General features: G+C 60.4%; 2 protein-coding genes across 6 annotated transcripts in view; both read left to right on the top strand.

Annotated features, from left to right (window-relative positions):
* Window positions 1-6,771, top strand: part of MOV10L1 (Mov10 like RNA helicase 1) — a 72,632-nt gene extending 65,861 nt beyond the window's left edge. For all 5 annotated transcript variants that reach the window (XM_078449265.2, XM_078449266.2, XM_081796284.1 and 2 more), the window contains 5 exons: window positions 4,333-4,482; window positions 5,306-5,413; window positions 5,998-6,135; window positions 6,226-6,317; window positions 6,514-6,771. In XM_078449265.2, the coding sequence (XP_078305391.2) occupies window positions 4,333-4,482; window positions 5,306-5,413; window positions 5,998-6,135; window positions 6,226-6,317; window positions 6,514-6,523 (498 nt within the window). In that variant the 3' untranslated portion in view covers window positions 6,524-6,771. The remainder of the gene's footprint in view (window positions 1-4,332; window positions 4,483-5,305; window positions 5,414-5,997; window positions 6,136-6,225; window positions 6,318-6,513) is intronic.
* Window positions 6,772-13,954: 7,183 nt separating this feature from the next.
* On the top strand, window positions 13,955-22,241 carry PANX2 (pannexin 2). The gene is made up of 3 exons (XM_078449264.2): window positions 13,955-14,996; window positions 19,001-20,458; window positions 20,940-22,241. Exons 1-3 carry the CDS (start codon window positions 14,771-14,773, stop codon window positions 21,281-21,283), a joined length of 2,028 nt encoding a protein of 675 aa, XP_078305390.1. The 5' UTR covers window positions 13,955-14,770; the 3' UTR covers window positions 21,284-22,241.
* Window positions 22,242-23,409: the final 1,168 nt, after the last annotated feature.

The following is a 23,409-nucleotide window of genomic DNA, read 5'->3' on the forward strand; positions in this document are numbered from 1 at the left end:
GTGTGACTGAGGGGGAGGCTGGGGCGATACGGAGCTGGGGGAGCTGGGTACCAGGAGGCCCCGTGCCCACCAAGAAGGACCGCACCCCTTGTGAGCCTGTGTCAGGCGAGGGGACTGCTGTGGGGTGGGGACACCTGCCCGTCACCATGGCCTCACCAGGTGGGGGGCTCCCCAGTAGGAAAGGGCTAGATGCTCAGTAGCCCAAAAAGTGACAACTGTGCCCTAACATCAGAGACTCCGTATTGAAATTTGGTTGTTAGAACCAGAAGTCATCTTTTGCATTAACTGCCCCTGAGTTCTCATCCAGAATTGGGGCTGCGCCCCAACCCCGGGACAGGAGGCGCCGGTGGGGCTGGGGGTGCGTGAATGCAGGTGACGGTGCCACTGCCGTGTGCTCTCTCAGAAGTGGATGGAAGGGGGTAGAGTTGCATGTTCAGCTGTGGCTGTGGAGGGGCTACCCTTTGGACGAAAGAGAATTCAAGGAAAGAGACCAGTCCCTCTCAGCTTGAGACACTCGCCACAGAGCCCTGTTGACCGGTGCTTTCTCGCAACCTCGTACGCCGTCCCCCTTCCCGGGACCGTCCTGCCCCTGTTCTGTCCATCCTCAGAAGCTTCCCTGTATATCAGAAAAACACGTTAGAAAATGTAGCAGGGGATCGGAGATCTCCCTGACATTCGCTAGACTTCAGCCTAAGGAGAAGTAAGCAAGATTGCTGCAGGGAGAAAACTGGACCCGAGCGTGTGAAGTGAGACAGGTGATGGTCATGAACAGACAGGCCAGTGTTGTTCTGCCTAAATTAATTCCTATATTTAATGCGGTCTACATAGAAGTCACAATGGGTTTTTTCATGAGAAATGGATTATAAACGTGCAGATGTGTTTTAAATGTGCAAAAAGTGTTTGTAGCAGAATGAGATACGAAACCAGTTAGATATACTACAAGCAATAGCCAACAGAAGCATACTTGTAGACTCAAAAAAAAAAAAAAAAAAAACCCAAAAAACAAAAAACATAGGCAGTGAAACAAAGTCCAAAAACATTTATTTAGTAAGAATTTTTCAAGGGCCTACTTGTGTCCCAGGCTCCACTCTGGGCCCTGAGCATAAAATGGGTGATGAGGCCTCGGGCTGGGTTGCAGAGAACAGTCGACTGCCATCATTTGAGCAAAAAGGGTTTGGCCTCAGGGCTGCTGTCAAGGCCTGCCCCTTGCACTCCCTCTGCACCCTCACCCGTGGCTCCTGCAGGCCGCTCCAGTCCCCGAGATGCGACGGCAGGCCCCCTCCCTGGCAGGTGCCCCCCTCGTTGAAGTGTTACCTTGACTGACAGCTTCCCCTGCGGAGGCTCTGGAAGGACCTCTGTCTGCCTCCTGCTCCGTTCCCGTGCCCAGCACATCTCAGCAGAAGGAGCACGGCAGAACGTGCCGCGTGAACATTGTGGGGCAGGGCTGAGCCCCGGGGCGGCCCAGGAGGAGCCACCAAGGTAGCTGTGGTCTTGTCCTCCTAGAGAAACGGTCGGAAGCCTGCACCGCGGTGGACAGGTGGCTGATGCCATGGCAGAGTGGAGTAGGACAGCGTAGCCCTGTCAGAGCCTGGGATACTTTCTGGTCCCTGACAGGAGAGATGTGACAAGCCCTGGTCTAATTGAAAAGCCAACTTTGGACTGACTTGCATTTTCTCCGCTTTGTTTCGTTGCTTCGTTGCTTCGTTAATCTTGCTTTGTCTTTAATCATCCCCCTGCTAACGTGCTTATCTGTTTTGTTTGTTGTAACTCCTCATCCTCTGAATTAGGAAGACGCCGGGGATGCCGACCTGTACCTTCCTTTCCACGTGCGTCTGCTGAGGGATCTCCTTTCACAACTTTCTGGACATTTATAACTTTCTCTTTCTTCTCTTTTTTTTTGATCCAAGGGTTACAGAGAAGTATTTTTTTCTTAATTTTCAAGTGGCTAAGAATTCTTTGGCCACCTCTTTTTTTTTGTTTCTAATTTTATGAGGTGGTCAAGAACAACGGCCTGTAAACTCTCTGCTTTTAAAAATTTGCAGCCAACTAGGTATCAGGTTGGGTACATATTCTAAGGACATACCCCCGAAAGGTATAGTCTCTGTTTGAGGGATGCAAGTTCCGTGTATATTTTTAAGCAAACGTTTGGAGTCTGTGCTTCGGCTCCCCTGTGTCCTAATGTCGGCACGCCCGCGGAGGGAGAGGCGCGGTGAGGTCTCACATTATAGGTGTGCTTTTTTATCAAATCCTCTGTGAATTCCAGTCGCTTCTGCCTTAGGGACTCAACTGCCGAGGTGTTTCCTGCATACGAGTTATGATTGTCTTCCTCCTCATGTTACGTTCTCCCTGCTGTTTCTTGTTTCTCGCCTTAAATTCCATCTGGCCGTTGCTTGTTTCTTTCTATCTAGTATCGTAGCCCTTCTTTTTCTTTCTTCATCATCTTACCGTACGTGTCTTTCTTAGAACAGCTCATTTTCATGTTTAACCCAGTTTGAGAGTCTCTGATTTTAATGAGATGAGTCAGTCCAACCTATGCTTTCTTACCTTTATTCCTTCCTTTTCACCTTTATTACCAATTTTCATGGTTTCTTCCTTTTCCTTATTTTTTGTAGGTGATTGGTCGCTATTCAGGGTTTTTTCTCTTTGAGTAAGTTCTTCCCTAAGCACCATCACGCTGAAATTGTTTGTAGTTCTCTATTGTCAATCTCAAAGATAAATTACAGGGCAGCTGGCTGGCTCTGTCAGAAGAGCATGCAACTCTTGATCTCGGGGTTGTGAGTTCAAGCCCCATGTTGAGTGTAGAGATTACAAAATAAACTTTAAAAAAAAATTAAAAAGGCACCTGGGTGGCTCAGTCGGTTGAGCGTCCGTCTTCAGCTCAGGTCACGATCCCACGGTTCGTGAGTTCAAGCCCCGCACTGGGCTTTGCGCTGACGGTGTGGAGCCTGGAGCCTGCTTCGGATTCTGTGTCTCCCTCTCCTTCTGCCCCAGGTAAATTACGTACGGCTTAACAACAGCAAAAAACATCCTCAAGGTTAATACATTCCAATTGCTGTGTCTGGTATTCTCTTTTTTTTTTTTAATTGTGCCAAAATAACATGTGACATAAAATTGAGCCATTTTCAAATGTACAGTTCAGTAGTGTTAAACGTATTCACATTGTTTTGCATCCAGTTATTAGAACTTTTCCATCTTTCCAGACCGAAACTCTGTCCCCATTAAACACTCACTGCCCCTCCTGCTCCCAGGCCCCTGGCGCCCACCACCTACTTTCTGGCTCCGTGAATCTGACTCCTGTAGGTGCCTCCTATGAGTGGAGTCTTCCAGTATTGTCTTCTGTGATGGCTTATTTCACTCAGCACAAGGTCCTCAGGACACGGGTGTGAGAAGTTCCTTTCTTCTTAAGGCCGAATAACATTCCATTGTCCGGACGGACCGTCTTTGGTTTATCTGTCCATCCACTCGCGGACACTTGGGTCGCCTGCACGTTGTAGCTGTTGTTCGGAATGCTGCAAAGTACAGGCATACGGTATGTCTCTGAGACCCTCGAGTGGGATTGCTGGATCACATCGGATTTCTGGTGTCGTTGTTTGAGAAGCCGCCACACCGTCTTCCACAGTGACCGTGCCGATTTACATTCCCGTCGGCCGAGCACAGGGGTCCGGTTTCTCCACATCCTCCCCGACGCTTGTTTCGTTTCTTCGTAGAAACCGTGTGTGAGGCGGGACCTTGTGGCTCTCACCTGTGTCTCCCTGATTATCGGTGACGCTGAGCACCTGTGCGTGCGTGTGGGTCGGAGGCACGCTCCTTTGATGGCTGGCTGAGAGGGCCCAGGCCTACACGTGGGGAGGGAGGGGGGCCCCGAGTGCGTGCTCACCTGCCTGACTGCAGCCGGCTGCCGCCCTGCTCTGGCCCCGGCTCCCGAGGTTTGGGCCGCACCGGTTGCTTGTTCCTGTTTGTAGCACGCCCTGTGGCTCCCCGGCAGGGCCCGCGTCCCCACCCTCGCCAAGCACCCTGCTCTCTGCCTGGCAATTCCTGCACGTGCATCACCGCCCATCCACTCCTGTCAGCGAATCGCAGGCCGCCCCCAAGCAGCCCTTCTCCGCCGGGGCCCTTGCTGCCGCCGTGGCGGACGTGACCGTGACTGAAGTTAGTCTGCCCAGCGGAGTGTGAGGTCTGCAGGAGCACGGGCGTCCTTTCTGCCTCACGCGTGCCGTATCCCGACACCTGCTCTGCTCCTTCCTTGTTCGTAGCCCCCTTCGCAGCACCTGTTGAGGAAACGAAGTCTGGGGGCTGGGTGTGCCATTCTCTTATCTCCGAATTGTAACTCAGGGCGGCGAAGCTCGTGAAGGCAGGAGCCCGTCCTGGTTCAACGCGGCCGAAGCCGTCCAGGTCATGCGCTACTGCTGCCTCCTGGCCAGGGGCATCTCCAGCCAGGTGTCTGCGAGTGACATTGGTGTGATCACACCCTACCGGAAGCAGGTATGGACCCGCCCACCGCTGCGTTCACAGAGTCCGGGAGGCGGGTGGAGACCAGCTCCCTCAGGGGGCACCAAGTCCCTCCACAGCCGCTGCACCCCCGGCACTAACCCGCTCCCTGCCCCGCGAGCCTGCCCCACACCCGTGTCCTGGTGCTCGGACCCTCAGACCCTGCTCCCGGGGGCCGGGGCGCTCCATCTGTGGTTACCTGGCAGTGGGAGCGGGCAGTGGGCCACCATCCGCGTCCTCCTGGGGGACAGTCAAGCTTCCCCCTAGCACTGAGCTTCCGTCTTCTGCGCACTTTTCTCCAAGGTTGCAAACTGGTTTTTACTTCAGCAGCACCCATTGGAGACCTTGGTCTCTAGACACACAATCCAGAACCCGGCATCCTGCTTCTGTGACAGCCGTTCCCATTCCCCCAGGAGCTGGCTCTTTCACAAAGACGTCTGTCCCTGCCTTCCGGCTGCTGTTGTGCAGAGCCTGCTTCCAGGCCTCTGTCCAGCCCCTCGGGCCCCTGGGGTGTGGCGCTCTGGAGCCTGCCCGGCTGTGGGTCCCAGCGCCGTCCCCACTGAGATGGCCAGGCCCGCCCAGCAGCAGGCATGTGCACCTGTGGGGAGAGGGAGACGTCACTCCAGACACTCTGCCCCCTCTCCTTTCCCCAGTGCACCGTGTCTGAAATCAGAATTTGTGTCCTAATCGACTTAGATGAAATACGATTTGGAAGTGATAAGTAACAGTGCATGTTGGTTAATATCTGGCTTATGCTTAAATATGTAAAGAGATGGTCAAATTTGTAAAGTTCTGTCCTTTTTTGTCTGCTTCAAAGGTGGAAAAAATCAAAATTCTTTTGCGAAATGTTGATCTGATGGACATAAAGGTTGGATCAGTAGAGGAGTTTCAAGGGCAAGAATATTTGGTCGTCATCATCTCCACCGTAGGTATTCCTGTTTTGAGTGGGGGTGACGGTGTGTGTGACACCACCTGATGTTCATGTCCTTCGGGTCGAAAGCGGCGGAGGCTGGTCGGTAGCACAGACGACCACTTGCGGGATGGAGATGTTCCAGAGCCCTGTCAAGCCGTAACTGCAGGGAGCTCTTTAGAAGACGCGACACCTGCAGACAAAAAAATAACTGAAATCCAGCGAGAAGCAGTAAACGCGCTGGGAAAGGTCCCTCACGCGGGCCACGGTGGCTCGATGCTGCCGCCCCAGGAGAACCCGCTGTGACTGTCAAAACTCCATGTTTTGTACAGAACGTGTGAACAGCAGATAAGTTAGGAAAGTCAGACATGACGATGAAAGTCAGAATCGCCTACAACTCTACACCCAGAGATAGAGGGTCTCCTGTGTAGACGATGGTGACGAGGCTCCCTCCACACCACTGGTGTTTTTTTCCTTCTTTAACTAAAAATGGGGTTCTGCTGATGTTTAATAGTTTTAAATGCTTTTAAATACCGAGTTTCTTTCCATGCCAAAAAAATGGATATGATACCACCTTTATTCATTTTCGTGTTTTTTAGGTGCGGTCAAACGAAGACAGATTTGAAGACGATAGATATTTTTTGGGTTTCTTGTCCAACTCAAAAAGATTTAATGTTGCAATCACCAGACCCAAAGCCTTGTTGATTGTGCTGGGAAACCCTCACGTTCTGGTCAAAGTGAGTCTGCCGAGGAGGGAAGGGCCTGGGTAGAAGGTGCCGCTTGGGACGGCTTGGGGTTTTGAGGCGGGCTCTTCGGTGTTTCAACAGGACCCCTGTTTTGGTGCATTACTGGAATACAGCATTACGAACGGTGTCTACACGGGGTGCGATCTACCTCCCGAACTGCAGTCGCTGCCAGAGTGAGCTCTGTGTCTGTCCTCCAGTTTTTGCCCTGCCCCTCCCTGCCAGCCCACCTCATTCACCTGCTTTCTGTCCAGTGTTGGGATAATGTGGATCGCTTGGGGTCCCTGCAAGAGGCCACAGCCCCCAGCCCTCCAGCCTGAGCTGCTGTGGGGATCCCAGCTCACTGGCCCCCTCCCCTTTCCCCACGTGCAGCTGTGGCTAGACATGCGCCCCCAGGACCGGATCCACAGCCACAGTTGGTGAGGCAGGGCTGGTGGGCCTGGCGCCACACCACAGGGAGCTGCTGTCCCCATCTCTGTGCTGGGGCCCCTGCAGCCTGCCTTGTACCCTAGCCTTGGCCGTGAGCGTAGGGGCCACGGGGTCCGATGGAACCTGCTATTCCCACACCAGCCCATTCCTGCCACTGGACGGTTACTACAACCCATCACCAAAATAAATGTGCACATGGGACACCTGGTGTGGCTTTCCGGCTCGAAATGCACCGGGTGCTGGGAAGCAATTGTGCTTCCGTGTGGCCTCTGATCCCTTCAGGCTCACAGACATTCTCCGGGTCCTTGAGCCAGTGTTCCCTTCACCTGCCAGCCGTGTAGAGCCCGGGGCCTCTATGGGGGCTCTGTCTGGGGATGGGTGGCCATGCAGAAGTGGGGTCAGCATCCCACTCACCCAGAACCCTGGTACAGCTCGGTGGGACCCGTCCCCTCTGGCCAAGAAGGTGGCCCATCTGTGCAAATCCTCGGGGACCCATTTCTAGGAAGGGCAGGCAGCATTTACACATTGGGGTCTGCGCCTGTGTGAACAGCACCAGGCTTGGGGACCCACATACCCAGGAGCCCAGTGAAGGCATGAAGTCTCTGGCCGTGCCTCCCAGTGAAGTTGGGGGGTGGGGGGAGGGGTGCACAGCAGCCTACACAGGAGACAGGATGAGCCCTGGGTTCCGAGATGCCCAGACAGACACCCTTACCGTCCATGAGAAGCAGACCCTGAGACACTGAGGCCCATGACCCCCAGCCCTCGTGCCCAAGAGGACTCCCCATGTGAAGACACAGACCACTGCGTAGACACGGGGGCCTGCGGTGGCTGTACCACTCCTTACTGAGGCTCCGAGTCCCCCTTGTGTTTAGAATACATGACTGCTTCCTCCGGGAAGGCAGCTAGGATGATGCCCTGCACGGGGAGTGTGTGGAGGCCCAGGCAGGGCCCACCCCACGCACACCAGACATGAGGCCAGCTGTTCCCAGGAAGAGTCAGACATGACAGGGCAGCAAGCAGCCCAGGGGCAGGTGGGGTGGGGGTGGGGTTGCTGCTCAGCTGTCCTGCCCAGGCCAGAGGCCAGCAGTGCAGGTCCCAGGGCCAGGCCTTGTCGCTAGAACATGGGGTTCTTGGGTGCTCACCGCCCCTCCCGGGGACACCTACTTCCAAACTCCCCCTTCCCACGGTTCAGGGGCCTGCCCTATTGCGGCGTCTGCTCCTGGAGGCAGATGGGGATACTCCTCTGGCTGCGTGAGGGCTCCTGCTCCCTCCCAGACCTTCACATCCGCCTCCTGAGGGTCTGGGCCTTGGGCAGGTCCTCTGCTCACTCCCAGGGTCTTTTGCCCAGGCAGAGCACTCCGGAAGGGTCTGTGTGTCTTTTCTCAACTTTGGCTTCAGGATCTGGGGAAGGTGCCCTGGGAGCTGGTCGCTGGTGGTGGTTCTGGAACCCTGGATGCTCCTGAATAAACCAAGAGCAAACAGCTGTTTGGGAGTGGAGGCAGCCTGACCAGAAACTGCCTTGCACACTCACTTCTTGGGCAGGGCAGGGATCACATGCATAAAACACACTGAGAGCTGGTCTGAGCGAGGGACCGAGTTCTCTGGTCATGGAGCACATCTTCACAGGGCGGGAGCAGAGGCCAGGCCTCGGGGACGTCTGGGACTTGTCCCTGATGCTCTGTGTGGAGGCCCCACCGTGGGGAGGCGAGCCTGGGGTTCAGACCTCTGTGCGTGCCTGCCTGTGACAGCCCCACACGCTGACCCCCTGCGGCCTGTGGAAGGGGCTTACTTGGGGCCCGTGCGGCCCCACGATGCCACCCAGAGTTGTCCTAGAAATGGGATATGGGCGCACAGGCCCCTGTCCCGCACTGCTCCTGCTACTCCAGGGGCAAAAGGGGCAGCGGTGAACGCGTGGGACCCAGTGCCCTTCTCTGGGCCTCAGGGACCACTGTTCCACAGGAGCGGCCAGAGCCTCACCAAGCAAGCAGTTGGAAACCTTCGTGGGTCAGTGAGAATTCTCTGCTCTCAGGCAACACGGGGCAGCGACCTCATGTACAAAGTGCCATCAGGGATAAAACGATCAAGGATTTCTGGTGGCAACAACAGCATCGGGCCCAGCTGGGGCCTGTGCGGCGGCTCGAGTCCCCCCACCCCCCATGTCCTCTCGCCCCCTCCCCCCACCACCAGCCAGAGCTCAAGGCTATGGCAGGAAGAGGGAGTCATGCAGCGGGAAGGAAAGGGAACCGGCCATGGGGAGCCCGAGCTGTGTCTGCCGCAGACCCAAACCAGCCTTGCCAGAGACACGCCCTTCCTCTGGAATCATTGAACTCAGACCCACGTGAGACACCAGCCCCTCAGAGGCTGCAGGTGGGCAAATGAGAATTGTTGGTCCTGCAACGGACAAGGACAGGGCGGGAGGGGAGGAGGATAAGACCTTGCCCACATTGGGGGTCCCAAGGTCACCTCAGGACCTCAGGGCACTAATCAAGGCTCTGTCCCTCAGCCCACTGCTGCCGCCCTGGAGATCCCGTCCTCCCGCTTTACAGGTGGGGACAGGAGCCCCAGTGGTGCAGCCCAGAGCCCATGCTGGCGCCCTGCCCGAGGATGGGGCTCTCCTGACCCCAGACCCCTCACACTTGCGTGCTGTGGGTCAGCTGGTGGCAAAGGGGCTGCACCCAGGAACAAAGCTGTCACGACAGGAGAACGTGCTGGTATTGCTGCTTCAAGAAATACCCACTTGTGGGGGTGCCTGGGTGGCTCAGTCGGTTGAGCGTCCGACTTTGGTTCAGGTCATGGTCCCACCGTTCATGGGTTCAAGCCCCATGCGGGCTCTGTGATGACAGCTCGGAGCCTGGAGCCTGCTTTGGATTCTGTGTCTCCCTCTGCCCCTACCTGCCCCCTCTCTCAAATGTAAATAAACAGAAAAAAAAAACAAAAAAACACTTTTGGCCTCCTGCACTGGCTGCCCCAGAGCCAGGCACTCTGAGTGGCCTCATGGGACAGCTGCAGGAGTCCCAGTGCCACTGCCCCCTGGCCCCACCCCCACAGAAATCACACCCACTGGGCCTCACCCTTGCCCCTCCTCGCCGAGGCGTCCCCACCCCCAAGACTGTGGGCCCAGAACTGACCCTTCGCTCCCACCCACACTGCGTCCCAGGGCTGCAACCCCTTGCCGCCCCTCCCCCCGCCAAAGGTCTGCACCTGCTCAGCCCTGCCCGGCTCTGCGGTGACTGGATGTCCACGCTTGCAAGAGGCCACAGGTGCGGGGCTCGTACTGTGGAGAGGCAAGCGCCAGAGCAATCAGGGTCCTGCAGGCAGCCAGGAGCCGGGCTGGCGTCTCGGAGGGCGGGTGTCCCAGGCCAGGATGCTCTTCAGCAACGGTCCAGAGGGGTTATCGGGGGTGGTGGGAGACCAGGTGGGGCCATTCTGCAGAGGACTCGGTGCACCTGGGCAGGAGGGCACTGAGTGCAGCTTCGCTGGGCCTGGAGCAGGCAGGAGACGGGGTGGGAGGCCAGGTCCGGTGACCAAGCCGGAGGCTCTGCTGAGCACAGGATAAAGCGCACGGGGTCTGCCCTTGACAGAGTCCCCGCCTACAGGAGGCCAGGCCACCTACAGCAGCGAGGACTCCTGGGGAAACTGAGCGAAGAGGTTCCTGCAGGCAGGTGTGGCCTGCACTGGGTTTAAGTTCTGTGCTTGGGGATCCTGGAAAGGAAATTTGGAAGCCGTGTACTGTCACTTACTTTAAGTTGCCTACCGTTTTTCTTCTTGTTTAAAACTACTGGTTCCCAGCACGTGGTAAGTGCCCCGGTCCACTTAAGAAAGACCCAGCAAGTTGACCCTTTGTGGCTGGATGCTCTGCCTTATTCCCCCTTCCCGTAGAACTTTGCCCGCCCAAGTATATCCATTGCAAAATGTACTGGGTTGAACGTTGAGGGCATCACAGACCGTCTTCTCCGGGGCACGCGGTGTGTGTGCCAGCCGCCCACACCCCACAGATGCCCCAGGCATGAGCTTTGGCTCCTGAAGAATGAGCAGAAATGACAGAGGTGTGAAGCTGTACCCCTGGGACGGTGGCTGCTAGTCCCCAGAATGAGGGGACACACGGGAACAGAGCTCCCAGCCAGCCCATGGTCAGTGTGGGGTAGAATGACCCTGTGCTGTTTTGTTGGTTCCTACCTGGCCTCTTGCTCACTCTCTGCTTCTTCTCCAGACCAAGTATGTGTATTGAGGCAGCCATTTGTGGGTTTTTTTAATGCTTATTAACTTTTGAGAGAGAGTGGGGGAGGGAGCAGAGAGAAGGAGACAGAGGATCCGAAGCAGGCTCTGCGCCTGACAGCCCAGCGCGGGCCTTGAACTCACGTGCGGTCAGATCATGACCTGAGCCCAAGTCAGATGCTCAACCGACAAAGCCACCCAGGCGCCCCCCCAGCCATTTGTTTTCAAGTTAATTTTTCTTAGTAATCTTTACACCCAACGTGGGCTCCGACTCTGAGCCCCGAGATCAAGAGCTGTGCACTCTTCTGACTGAGCCACCCAGGTGCCCTGAGGGAAACACTAGTTTTGATCCGTGAAACCGTAAGACTGAACCTGGTAACGAGAAATTCACCAGGATTCTTGTTCTTTAGTTACCGTAAGTACTTAATCAAAATGACACACGTGTGTTGTAGGTGCTCGTGAGTAAACGCAGAAGTAAACTTGCACTGGGAAGGCATCGGTTAACACACTGTCCGTGTTTGTGGCAGAGCACGGCTTACAGCTGCAGTAAGGGTCCATCATTCCTTCGGTTTCCGGTTTCTGGTTTCTGGTTTTGCCTTTACAGAGATGAGTGGATTAAACGTTTGCCACAGTACTGTCACTCAATCTCTCAGAATCCCTCCGTGTGTGAAAAGCCACATGCTAATGTCTCACCACAAGCCGGGCAAGCTGTTCCCCAGTGTGGTCCTCCCTGGAGACAGGATTGTGGAGCACGATCCCTCCAGTTCAGCCTGGCCGAGCCAGCTCGGGGCGAGGACAGCAGTAGCCCCTGGTCCCCAGTGCTTCCTGCACATTCTCCTGGGGAGAGAACAAAGGAGGGCTGGGCTCCAAGTCTCTGCAGGGTTTGAGCCCAGCCCAGGATATCATCCCCGGACACTCTGCTCTGGCCCCCACCCCAGCCCCATCCAGGCTGGGGAGCGAGGACAGCAGTAGGACAGCTGCTGCCATGGGGCGGTGGGGGGCGGCCTCAGCTTGCCTGGGTGCCCCTCCCATGATGTCCAGACGCTCCCCCGCTGGATGGGAGGACAGCAGCCTAGCCTTTCTCACAGCATGCAGGGTCACCCCCACGACTGCACTCCACAACCTGCTGATGCCCACAGGCCAACTCAGCGATCACACCGAGGTCAGCAGCGTTCCTCTGCACCAGATTAACCAGCTAAAACACATCACAGAAAATGGGATACCGTGTACAGAGGAACAAAAACTATGTCTAGGACATGACCTAACAAACCCATGCAACAATATTTACAGAGAAATGATTATAATTTATGACAGTATATAAAGAAGATCTAAATAAATGAAGAAACATACTATGTTCATAGATAGGAGAACTTAACAATTGTACACATTTCAGTCGTCCCCAAGTTAGTATACCTTCAAGGCAATCTCAGTATTCCAGCTAGATTTCCTTTCTGGAAACTTGACAAAGTCTTTCTGAGACGTATATGTGGAAAAGTAAAGGTCATGAGTACCTAAATTGTCATTGAGAAGGAGTAAAGGGGTACCTGCCGGTCCATATATTTGGTATATGACAAAGCCATCACAAGGACAAACCCATTCCAGATGTGGTGATGACACCTGGTGGTCTGAGAAAGGATATATTGCTTAGTCAACAGTGTGGGGAAAACCAGCTTATTTTATGGAGAAAATCTGAGCTGCATTTCTACCTCCACACATGGTCTTCCGGCTAAAAATGTATCTGCTAAAGGAGTAATACTACCTATGGAATTTGCTTGGGTTGCAATCTTCTGGTACAGTCATCTGAAATCTCCAGATTATAGATTACTTCACCAATTCACGGCAACACCGAAATGAAGCACATTTCAACATATCTGCTTGAAGGCCATGGAAGAATGAGTGTGGAGGGTAAGCTGTCCTGCTCCTAGAGGGACACTGGGATGCCTCTGAGGTCTCACAAAAAAAACTACAAACCATAAAACAAACAAATAAAACAGTGGTCTTGACTACATCCAGATCGAGGATTCCTATCCAGATCCCATGGATAGACCCAACAGACAGGCTTGAAGAAGGCCTTACAATGGGTTAACCAAAAGGCTGATGTAAGTCCAAGACCTCTTCCAAATGAACCACAGACAGGGACTCTCGATGTGCAGAAGGCTTGACCAGGCGATAACCCCACTGGTAACCAGAAAAAGGCAAACTGAAAACACTGAAACCACATTCCAGCCCTTAGGGTGGCAGATACCAGAAAGCAAATAATGACAAGAGCTGGGAATGTTAGGGGACAGAACCTCTTTTTTCTGGGGAAGAGTGTGGTCCAGCCTTTCTGGAAAGTAACCTAGTAAGTGCCCAGCAGGACCACTGGCAGGGGGAGGGGGGGGGAGGGGGGAGGGGGAGGGGGAGGGGGGAGGAGGGGGAGGGAGAGGAGGGGGGAGGGGGGGTGTCCCAGAGGGCTGTAGGGATGTCCATGCCATTATCCAGGGCCACCTGGGTTAGATGGGGAGTTTTGGGGATATCTAGGGACCATCTAGGTTATTTTTGAGGGTGTCTGGCTTATCTGGGGGGGAGGTCTGGATTATCTGGGGGATGTGAGGGTTATGCGGGGGGCATCAGGGGTTTGGGGGGGTGTGGCTGGGTTATCCAGGGGCAGCTGGGCTTTAAGGGAGTTGGGTTGTATGTGGGTGTCTGGGTTGCAGGGGGTGGGTGCCCGTGTTACAGAGGGATGGGAAATTGAAGGCAGCCCCCTCAGTAAGTAGTAGACAAGTAAAACGGGCTGGAAGCCAAGGGTGGGCATCCATCGCTCAGAAACATAATCTTGAAAAGCGCAGAGACCCTCAAGAAAGGTGGAAACATGCAGTGTGGACAGAGTGCAGGCTTGGTGCTGGGCGCCCCCCCTGTCAGCCCCCACGCGGGTCTGTGGGCTGACTGGCTCACTGCAGTGGCCCGGGACCTGTGAACATTGCTGCCCAGGACACAGGAACTACAGAAGCAAGTTAAAGCTGCGACCAGAAGTATCTCACAAAGGCAGCACGTGTGTGTCCCAAAATAGTGGGAAGGGGACCGGCCATGAAAGAATGGAAGGAAACACTGACGAACCGCCGCGGGTCTTGCAGGCAGCGGGGCAGACCCCGAAGTGTGCGCGCAGTTGTTCGGGAGGACGCCCAGGGAGTGGGGGGGCGGGGGGCGGGGGGGAGGTGGCGGGGACGAAGGTCAGGAAGGGGTGCCAGCACCCCAGAGCCTCCCCCGGGAGCTGGCACAGGCCGGCCCCCAGCGTGTCTGTCGAATGAGGCAAAGGGACAAGTGGCTGGGGCGGGTGACGGGGAGGAGGTGCAGGGCAGGGTAGGAAGCGGGGCCGCGGGAGGTGATGCGGGGCGGGCGGGAAAGACGCCCCGCAGTGTCCGCGGGCCGCGGCCCCAGACCGGGGAGGGGTGCCCAGGCCCCCGCGCGCGCGTCCAGGCTCCGGGCAGGGAGTTGGTGGAGGCGGCCGGAGGCGGGACGACGACACCCCCTCCTCGCCGGGGCGGCTCCCGCGGCCACGAGCCGGGCGAGGCCCCCCCCCCCCCCCCCGCACCCCGAGCAAGAGGAGGAGGGGCGAGCCGGCGTTAATTCATTTTATTTAATTTAAATATTTTTTGCAAAGTCATCGCCCGCGCCGCAGCTGCGTGGCGGGGGTAAGGGGGGGCGGGGGGCGGGGGGGGGGGCGGAGCCACGCCGCCAGTCGCCGCAGGTAAACAGCCCCCTCCCCGCGGTGGGAGCGGGGCCCCGGCCCCAGCCAGGGACAGCGGCCGCCGCCCCCGCCGGAGGGACGCGCCAGGCCCGGCCGGGGCTGCAGCCGAGGCGGGGGCGGCGGGGGCGCGGGCGGCCGGACCCCTGCCCGCGGGGGCGGCCGAGCGCCCCCCACCGCCGCGCCGGCCCGGCGCCCGCCCCCGCCGCGCCCCCCGCCCCGCCGCCCCGCCCGCGCCCCCGGGCCGCGCCCCCGCCCCCCATGCACCACCTCCTGCAGCAGTCGGCGGACATGGCGACCGCGCTGCTGGCCGGGGAGAAGCTGCGCGAGCTGATCCTGCCGGGCGCGCAGGACGACAAGGCGGGCGCGCTCGCCGCGCTGCTGCTGCAGCTCAAGCTGGAGCTGCCCTTCGACCGCGTGGTCACCATCGGCACCGTGCTGGTCCCCATCCTGCTCGTCACCCTGGTCTTCACCAAGAACTTCGCAGGTGAGGCTGGGGGCGCGCCCCGAGTCCCCGCCCCGGCGGCCCGCCGCCGGCCACCCGCTCGGGCCCGGGCTGGGGCTGGGGGTGGAGGTGGGGGTGGGGGGCCTCCCAGCGCGCCCCCGAAGGCCGCCCCCCTCCTCCCCGCATCGTCGCCCCTGTGTCGCCAGGCGCCCAGGGCTGCCTGCGAGACCCCCACCCCCCGCCTCGGGTGCATTGTTCCCACTCTCCGTGCGCGCCCCGCCAGCAGCGGGTGGACCCGTCCCGGACCCGGTGGTCTCAGGCGTCAATGAGGCTCGGGGTCTGGCAGGCGAGCCCGGGAGGGGGAGTGGGCAGGCTCTGAGCGGAGGAGGAGTGGAGAGAAGGACAGCTGATGCCAAAGGCCGGCAGAGCGCCCGCGCGGCAGGCAGAGTGCGGGGGGCCGGGCTCGCCGCGAGGGTCCCTGAGATGCGGGCGGGTTCCGGTCGGCGGCGGGGAGAGGCCTTGGTCCGGGCGCCGCGAGCCCGCGAAGGGACGCCGCGGAGGTCCGGGAGGCTGGGCCGAGCACCCTGCTGGCGGGCAGTGGACCCTCCTGGCCAAGCCGGAGGCGGGAAGCCTGTGAGGCCGGTGCAGGTGGAAGACGGGGCTCGACAGGGGCAGAGACGGGAACCAGCACAGGGGGAGTCCGAGATGTCGAGGCCGCAAGTGGCTGTCCGGGGGGCACCCGGAAGACCCTGGTTGAGGTGGGTTCAGGAGTGGGAGGAGGCACGGGGGGGGGGGGGCGGTGAGGAGGAGGAGAGTGGTGGGCAGTGCCCCCGCCCTCCCTAAGGAGCCGGTGGGTCGGCCAGGCGGAGGCCGCTGGCTGGCTGGAGGCAGGGAGTGGCGCCCCCCCCCACCCAGATCTGGCTGGCGATGGGTCCAGGGGGGCCCCTCAGCATTCCACTGGCCATGCTCGAGGGCCAGAGGTGCCGGCCCAAGGCAGAGGGGGTGGGGGCTCTTGTGCACCCCTCCAGGAGGGACATGTGGCCCTGTCCCCTGAGTGACATTGGCAGACCTTCTTGCACTCTGCATTGGTTCTGCCCCAAAGGGCTCGTTTTTTAGGGGTCCTCATGACCTGGGAACTTCAGACCTGAATGGAGTACGTGCCCAGACACTCAGACACGCCCAGGACAGGACATTCCCTCGGGGATGGGAGGCTCCACGCGCTCAGACACAGGTGTGACCCACAAGTGTCACTCAGGGCACATGTGGATGTATTCCGTTTCTAACGCTACTGGATCAAATATGCACAAACTTGGTGATTCAAAACAACAGAACAGCTGTCAGTCTGGGGACCGCAGGTGCAAAATCCAGGTGTGGGCGGGGCCTGGCTCCCAGAGGCTCCGGGGAGGGTCCCTCCTGCCTCTCCAGTTTCTGAGGCTTCCTCACCCAGTCTCTGCTTCCATTTTCACAAGGGCACCTCCTCCCTGGGTGTCTGGGTCCAAATTCCTCTTTTTTACGAGGACTCCAGTCATTGGGTTGGGGCCACCCTACTCCAGTGTGATCTGATCTCGATCACATCTGCAAAGACCCTATTTCCAAACAAGGTCAGATTCACAGGTACCAGAGGTCGGGACTTGGAACATCTTTTCGGGGGACACGATTCTGTCCCCTACAGATGTGCACAGTGGGGCAGGCTCAGGACCGTCATCCTCAGGTGACTCTCCTGTCTCCTCCATTCTGAGGTTCTGTGAGTCCAGCTCACCCCGTGTGGAGCCTCAGCGCCCCTTTGCATCCAGCCAGGCTTGGGCTGCTGGCGTTTCCCAAGTTCATCCTTCATCCTTGGTCCGGGGGGTGCCCTGAGCCTTCCTGTGCCGGCCCGCCCCTCCAAATTGACCTACATTTGCACACTGACATGCATGCGTCCACCTGGGCCCCTGAGCATGGACAAGGCAGGCCTTGTGAGCCTGGCCCCCTGGGACCTGGCATGCCCCGTGGAACACGCCTGGCCTTCGGGGTCCAGGGCTGCCCCAGGATAGTGTGTCCCAGATCACGGAACGAAGCAGGGCTGGCACCAGCTGATCAAGTGTCCTCTCTTGCGTCGCTCAGATGCCTTGCTCCAGCGGTCGCTCCCCTCGCCTGGACTAGGGTTCGAGGCAGGACAGTGGCTTTGTCGTAGTCTGAAGTGACCCATCTCCTGGTGCTTCACACAGAGCTTAGAAGCGCCCACGTCCCCTCCCCAGGCCCAAGGACAGTGGGGCGCAGGAAACAGCGCCCTGCAGGCAGGAACCACATGTCCACAGGGTGAACTTCCAGGAGCGACCCTGCGACGACACATGGGGACGGGCTGGGGCAGGACTGCAAGAGGGACATGAGGTCAGAGGCTCTGGAGGCCCCTCTGCCCAGCCCCCGCCCCGGACAGGAGCACACTTGGGGACCCCGTCCCCCCAGCACCATATCAGCATCCATCTGTGAAGGTGTCGGCCCAGGGGCAAGGGTCCAGCATGCGCCCTGTTGCGGCCAGAAGGATCCATGACCTGCCTGCTGGGAGCTGGCTGGGGGCACGGGCCTCGAACACTCCCCCGCCGACCCTGCCCAGGGTGGATGCCCGGTGCCTGGGTCCTCGCTGCGTGAGGGTCCCCCTGGAGCAGGGTGTGCCCATCGGGGACACGACAGTAAACATTCTGGCACCACCCAGCATGGTGAGGCGCTGATGCGGTGGCACCGGCCTCCTGGCCTAGAACCTGGCACATCCCCAGGGTGGGGGGCAGCGGGCAGCAGGGAGACCCCATGGCTCCCGGCCGGGGTTGCTGTGAGCAGCCCCCACCCCCACACTGGCACCGACCCCTGAGCAGTGGACAGAGGGGCCAGGTGGGCAGACAGCCTCAAGGGAAGCCAGGTTCCTCAGAGGTTATACGGGGTCCGCGCAGGGGAACTGACAACTGCTTTTTCTTGAAGTGGCCCCACGTGACCTGGGTGTGCCACTCTAGCCTGAAGGCGTGCAGGTGTCCCCAGAGTGTGTGCCCTTTTCCAAAAGAAAGGAAGGCAAGCGCTTTGCCCCTCCCAGGACTGGTGAGCCTGAGGTCCGGGGGGGGGGGGGGGGGGGCGGCTGAATGGTCTCGGGGGAGGGGTGCCACACATGTCAGGGGCCAAGTCTCCCTGGGAGGACGTGGGGGCCACGAGCCAGGTCTGGGGGTAGGATCTCGGCAGCACTGGAGGAAGGCCGCTGACCCGCTCTGCATGGTGAGAGGGGTCCAGCTGGCCCGACGGCAGAGTGGCCGGGTCCTTCAGCGGCCGTGAGCCTGGGGGGCCAGTGCTGCAGACGGCACCGGGCCTGCCAGGTGGGGGCCCCCTGCAGCACCAGACACATTCTTTTGCTGTGGTTTTTGTGCCCGTCATCATCGGGGAGGGAAAACACAGCCCAGGGACGGCCACTTTTCCCGCAGTTCGGGCGGCATCCACTGTTCCTGGTGGCAGACACTGCGGTCCTGCTGGTGAGGCTTCGTGTCAGGTTCCAGGTCCCTGCCCTTGCCCACCTAGCGTCTGGGATTCCCAGGTCTGCCGTTCTCCGGGACAATGGGTCTTGGACAGGCACCCCTCACCCCTGCACGGCAGGCAGGGCCCACATCTCTAAGTGCCCCTGGCCAGGTGGGACCTGCCCCGGCCATCTGCCCTCTCAAAGATGAAGCCGCAGGCACTGCAGGGCCAGGGGTCTAACTCTGCCACTGGAAAAGGGCCCTGGGCCGAGGGGCCTGTCCTACTGCCCTCTGGGATTGGGTTTCCCCCGGTGCACACAGAGACTCTTTGGATACGGAGAGGGACCTGAGGTTTGAAGTGCAGGTCAGTCGCGGGTGGGGGCTGGGGCTGGCAGGGCTGTACCCCCCCCCCCCCACCCTGTGCCACAGCCAACTGCTGGGGGGTGGGGGCGGGGGACCCTGGGTGAGACCTCCGTGCCCCGGGCCGGTCGTAAGGGATGGAGCATCTCCTGGGCCCCGGAGCCTTTCTGTGTGGGGAACAGCAGGCCCCAGCCCGAGTCTCCTGTCTGCCCCCAGAGGAGCCCATTTACTGCTACACGCCGCACAACTTCACTCGCGACCAGGCGCTGTACGCTCGCGGCTACTGCTGGACGGAGCTGCGGGACGCGCTGCCGGGCGTGGACGCCAGCCTGTGGCCGTCGCTGTTTGAGCACAAGCTGCTGCCCTACTCGCTGCTGGCCTTCGCGGCCATCATGTACGTCCCCGCGTTGGGCTGGGAGTTCCTGGCCTCCACCCGCCTCACCTCGGAGCTCAACTTCCTGCTGCAGGAGATCGACAACTGCTACCACCGCGCCGCCGAGGGCCGCGCCCCCAAGATCGAGAAGCAGATCCAGTCCAAGGGGCCCGGCATCACGGAGCGCGAGAGGCGCGAGATCATCGAGAACGCCGAGAAGGAGAAGAGCCCGGAGCAGAACCTGTTCGAGAAGTACCTGGAGCGCCGCGGCCGCAGCAACTTCCTGGCCAAGCTGTACCTGGCGCGGCACCTGCTGATCCTGCTGCTCAGCGTGGCGCCCATCTCCTACCTGTGCACCTACTACGCCACGCAGAAGCAGAACGAGTTCACGTGCGCGCTGGGCGCGTCCCCGGACGGGCCGGCAGGGGGCGCGGCGGCGGGGGCGGCGGCCGTGCGCGTCAGCTGCAAGCTGCCGTCCGTGCAGCTGCAGCGCATCGTGGCGGGCGTGGACATCGTGCTGCTGTGCGCCATGAACCTCATCATCCTCGTCAACCTCATCCACCTCTTCATCTTCCGCAAGAGCAACTTCATCTTCGACAAGCTGCACAAGGTGGGCATCAAGACGCGCCGGCAGTGGCGCCGCTCGCAGTTCTGCGACATCAACATCCTGGCCATGTTCTGCAACGAGAACCGCGACCACATCAAGTCGCTCAACCGGCTGGACTTCATCACCAACGAGAGCGACCTCATGTACGACAACGTGGTGCGGCAGCTGCTGGCCGCGCTGGCCCAGTCCAACCACGACGCCACGCCCACCGTGCGCGACGCGGGCGTGCAGACCGTCGACCCCAGCGCCAACCCCGCCGAGTCCGAGGGCTCCGCCGAGCCGCCCGTGGTCAAGCGGCCGCGCAAGAAGATGAAGTGGATCCCCACCAGCAACCCGCTGCCCCAGCCCTTCAAGGAGCCGCTGGCCATCATGCGCGTGGAGAACAGCAAGGCCGAGAAGCCCAAGCCCGTGCGCCGCAAGACGGCCACCGACACGCTCATCGCGCCGCTGCTGGACGCGGGGGCGCGCGCCGCGCACCACTACAAGGGCGGCGGGGGCGACGCGGGGCCCGCCCCCGACAAGAAGCATGCGCGCCACTTTTCCCTGGACGTGCACCCCTACATCCTGGGCACCAAGAAGGCCAAGCCCGAGGCCGTGCCCGCCGCCGCCCTGCCCGCCTCCCGGAGCCAGGAAGGGGGTTTCCTGTCCCAGGCGGAGGAGTGCGCGCTCGGCTTGGCCGCAGCCCCCACCAAAGGTAGGCAGCCGGGCACCCCGGGCCCCGGGGAAGGCAGCCCCCCCGCGCGCCGTCCTCCCGGAACGGTGTGAAAGGCGCTAAGGAGCTGGCTGGGTGCACGAAGCTGGTGGGTGGCTGGGGGGGGGGGGGGGGGCAGCCTCCAACCTGAGGGGACATTGCAGGCGGGCCTTGCCGGGCCCGTGAAGCAGCTAGGAGAGCCCCAGGGGGATAGGACAGTAGGGTCACTCCGGCTCCAGAGAAGAGTCTGGAAATGGGCACTGCCGCTCCCGAGGCCGCGGGAGATTGAGCCCAAACAGGCTGGGTGGGAGGTGGTGGCGCAGAGGGGGTCGGCCTGGCCCCGCCTGGCTAAGGAGGCTGAAAGAGAGAGAATCAAGCCCTCCCGGGGGCCCTCCCCGCGGCCAGCCTGCCGTGGTGGGTCTGCCCCGGTGGAGAGAGGGGTGGCCCGAGGGTGTGACGTGCCTGTGTTCCTGGCTGTTGGCAGACGCTCCGCTCCCCGAGAAGGAAATCCTGTACCCCGCAGAGCCAGCCCGCGCCACGCTTCCTCCTGGGGGCCCGTTTCACGTCTGCTCGCCCCCCGCAGCCCCCGCCACAGCTCCTCTGTCGCCAGCCAGCCTAGGCAAGCCCGACCCCCTGGCTATCCTGAGCCGCAACGCCACGCACCCGCTGCTGCACATCAGCACGCTGTACGAAGCCCGGGAAGAGGAGGACGGGGGCCCCCGGGCTCCCCCGGATGTGGGCAGCCTCATCGCCATCCCCCCGCCCCAGCAGATGCTCATCGCCACCTTTGACGAGCCCAGGACAGTAGTGAGCACTGTGGAGTTCTGAGGGGCAGGGCTGCCCGGCCGCCACAGAGCAGCGCGTGGCCCGGCAGTGCCGCTGACCGCAGCCCCGAGTGGGTGTGGCCCCTCTGCTTTGCCCCCCCAACCGCCCGCACCTCCTGGCCTCCTGTCCGCATGCCACGGGGCCCGGCGCCTTGCCCACCCGGCCCCCGAGGCAGCACCGCCGGGGTGCCGGCCGGGCCAGGGGCTGGCCTCGACCCCAGCGGAGCCCCCAGCCCCCCAGCCGGCGAGGCCTGGAGCCGCCTTCCCCCTCCCCCCGCAGCAGGCGCTCAGCCGTGAGATTGAAGAGTGTATTTTTTTAGTCCATTTTGTCTTGGGTCCGGGATGCCGGCCCTGAGGGGCCCGGCTGTGGCAGGACGCCTCTGCTCCTGAGCCTGGAAGGAGGCTGGGGGTGAGCACACCACCAGGCCTAGCCGTGCCCGAGGGGCCATGCTCAGGTTTCCCCGCTGCAGGGACCAGGAGCCCCGGGGCAGGAGGTGCCGGGGCCCACCCTCCATCAGATCAACATATGCACTTTCTCCTCGTACCCCGACATACCCGTACTTTATTTTACTATGATTACTGTAACTACCGAGTGTACGTATTATCAGGACACAGGACGGCGTGTGCGTGGGCGCGTGAGCGAGAGGGCGAGGGCGCCAGCGTGCAAGTGGATGTGTGCGTGAGTGGGCACGAGCGGGCGGGCGCCAGCGCGAACGCACGGGTGTGTGACTGGGCACGGGGCTGAGATGGTGTGGACGCCAGCGTGCAAGGGAAGGAGTCCAACGCAATAACCACGTCCCCCCACCCAGGCCACCAGCCCCCCACCCGAGGGCCCACGCTGCTTCCGGTGGGCACCCAGGGCTGGCGCTCGGAGGGTCTGTCCCTATTACCTCAGCCACGGTGACAACGTGACAGTATTAACAAGGTAGCACCGAGCATATCAATAAATATTATTCTGATACCGCCCGAGTCCCGTGTGGTCCGTCTGCAGGAGGCCTGTGCTCTGAGCTTCCCGCGTCAGGGCGCCTCCGCTCACCATGGTCACGGGAGGCCGTGGGAGGTGCCCCGCTGCCCTCCAGGTCACCTTGGGGGCTCTACCGCACCCCCAGTCAAGCGTTTATCACTCGTGGTTGACAGGTCGTGGCCTCTAACATGCACGCCCTCTGCGCCATGGGGTGACTCAGGTGAGCCCTGCCCCATCGGGGCTCGCAGACGCAGCAAAGACAAAGGCATGAGCCCCCAGGAAGCTGTCCCCTCCATCGGATGCTTGGGGGGCAGGGGCCTGTTGGGTACACTCAGGGGAGCAGGGAGAGCCGAGAACACTTCCCGGAAGAGGCACCCTTGATGTGGTCTGGGGGTGCTCATGATATTACAGGGACCCAGGACAGGGCACCTTCAACACTGGGCCCGGGACTCAGCTGGGGCTGAGGGCAGTCCCGTGGGTCCACCTTGCAGCCACACGCCCTCCAGTCCATGGCTGATGACCCCGAGAATCTGAACAGGGGCTCCTTGGAGGCAGCGAGCTGGGGCAGCCAGACCAGCAAACTGTGAGCGCTAGGGCAGGCGGGTGCCGGCCTCACACGGTCAGGCTTGGCAGAGATCAAGCGGGCCCACTTGCTGTGCCGCAAAGACCTGACTGGCCCGGCCCCCTGGGATCCCCTCGGCAGGCCTGTCCGTGGGGGGAGCCTGACCTTCCCCAGAGCTGGGTGATCACTCAGAGACACAAGCAAAGGACTGCATCCCTCCGTTGACTTTGAACGCAAGTTTCACCACCACTCTGGTCTGGGGAGGCCAGCAGATCAGGGGACAACTGCCATCCGAAAGACAGCTCATCACTCACAGGTCCCAAGGGGAGGGGGCACGATGTGCCCAGGCTGGGGGCCACAGGGGGAAGCACCAGGCGGTCGGGAGGCAGAGCGGGAACGAGAGAGGGAGCCTTTCCTGTGGGTGAGGCAGGTGCAGGCTTAGAACTGGCTCGTGTGAGTCACGTCCGCGGGCCCCGGGGCTCCCCTAGTTGTCGGGCACCCGCCCTGGGTAGTGGGGGCAGGTGACGGAGAGTGTGGGAGTCCCACAGAGGGGGTGCTGGGCCGGGGCTCTGGATTGGCCGGTTTGCACACGGGAGTTTGTTGT

This window comes from Panthera onca, chromosome B4 (genome assembly GCF_046562875.1).
Source record: "Panthera onca isolate mPanOnc1 chromosome B4, mPanOnc1 haplotype 2, whole genome shotgun sequence".
NCBI classification, from domain to species: domain Eukaryota; kingdom Metazoa; phylum Chordata; class Mammalia; order Carnivora; family Felidae; genus Panthera; species Panthera onca.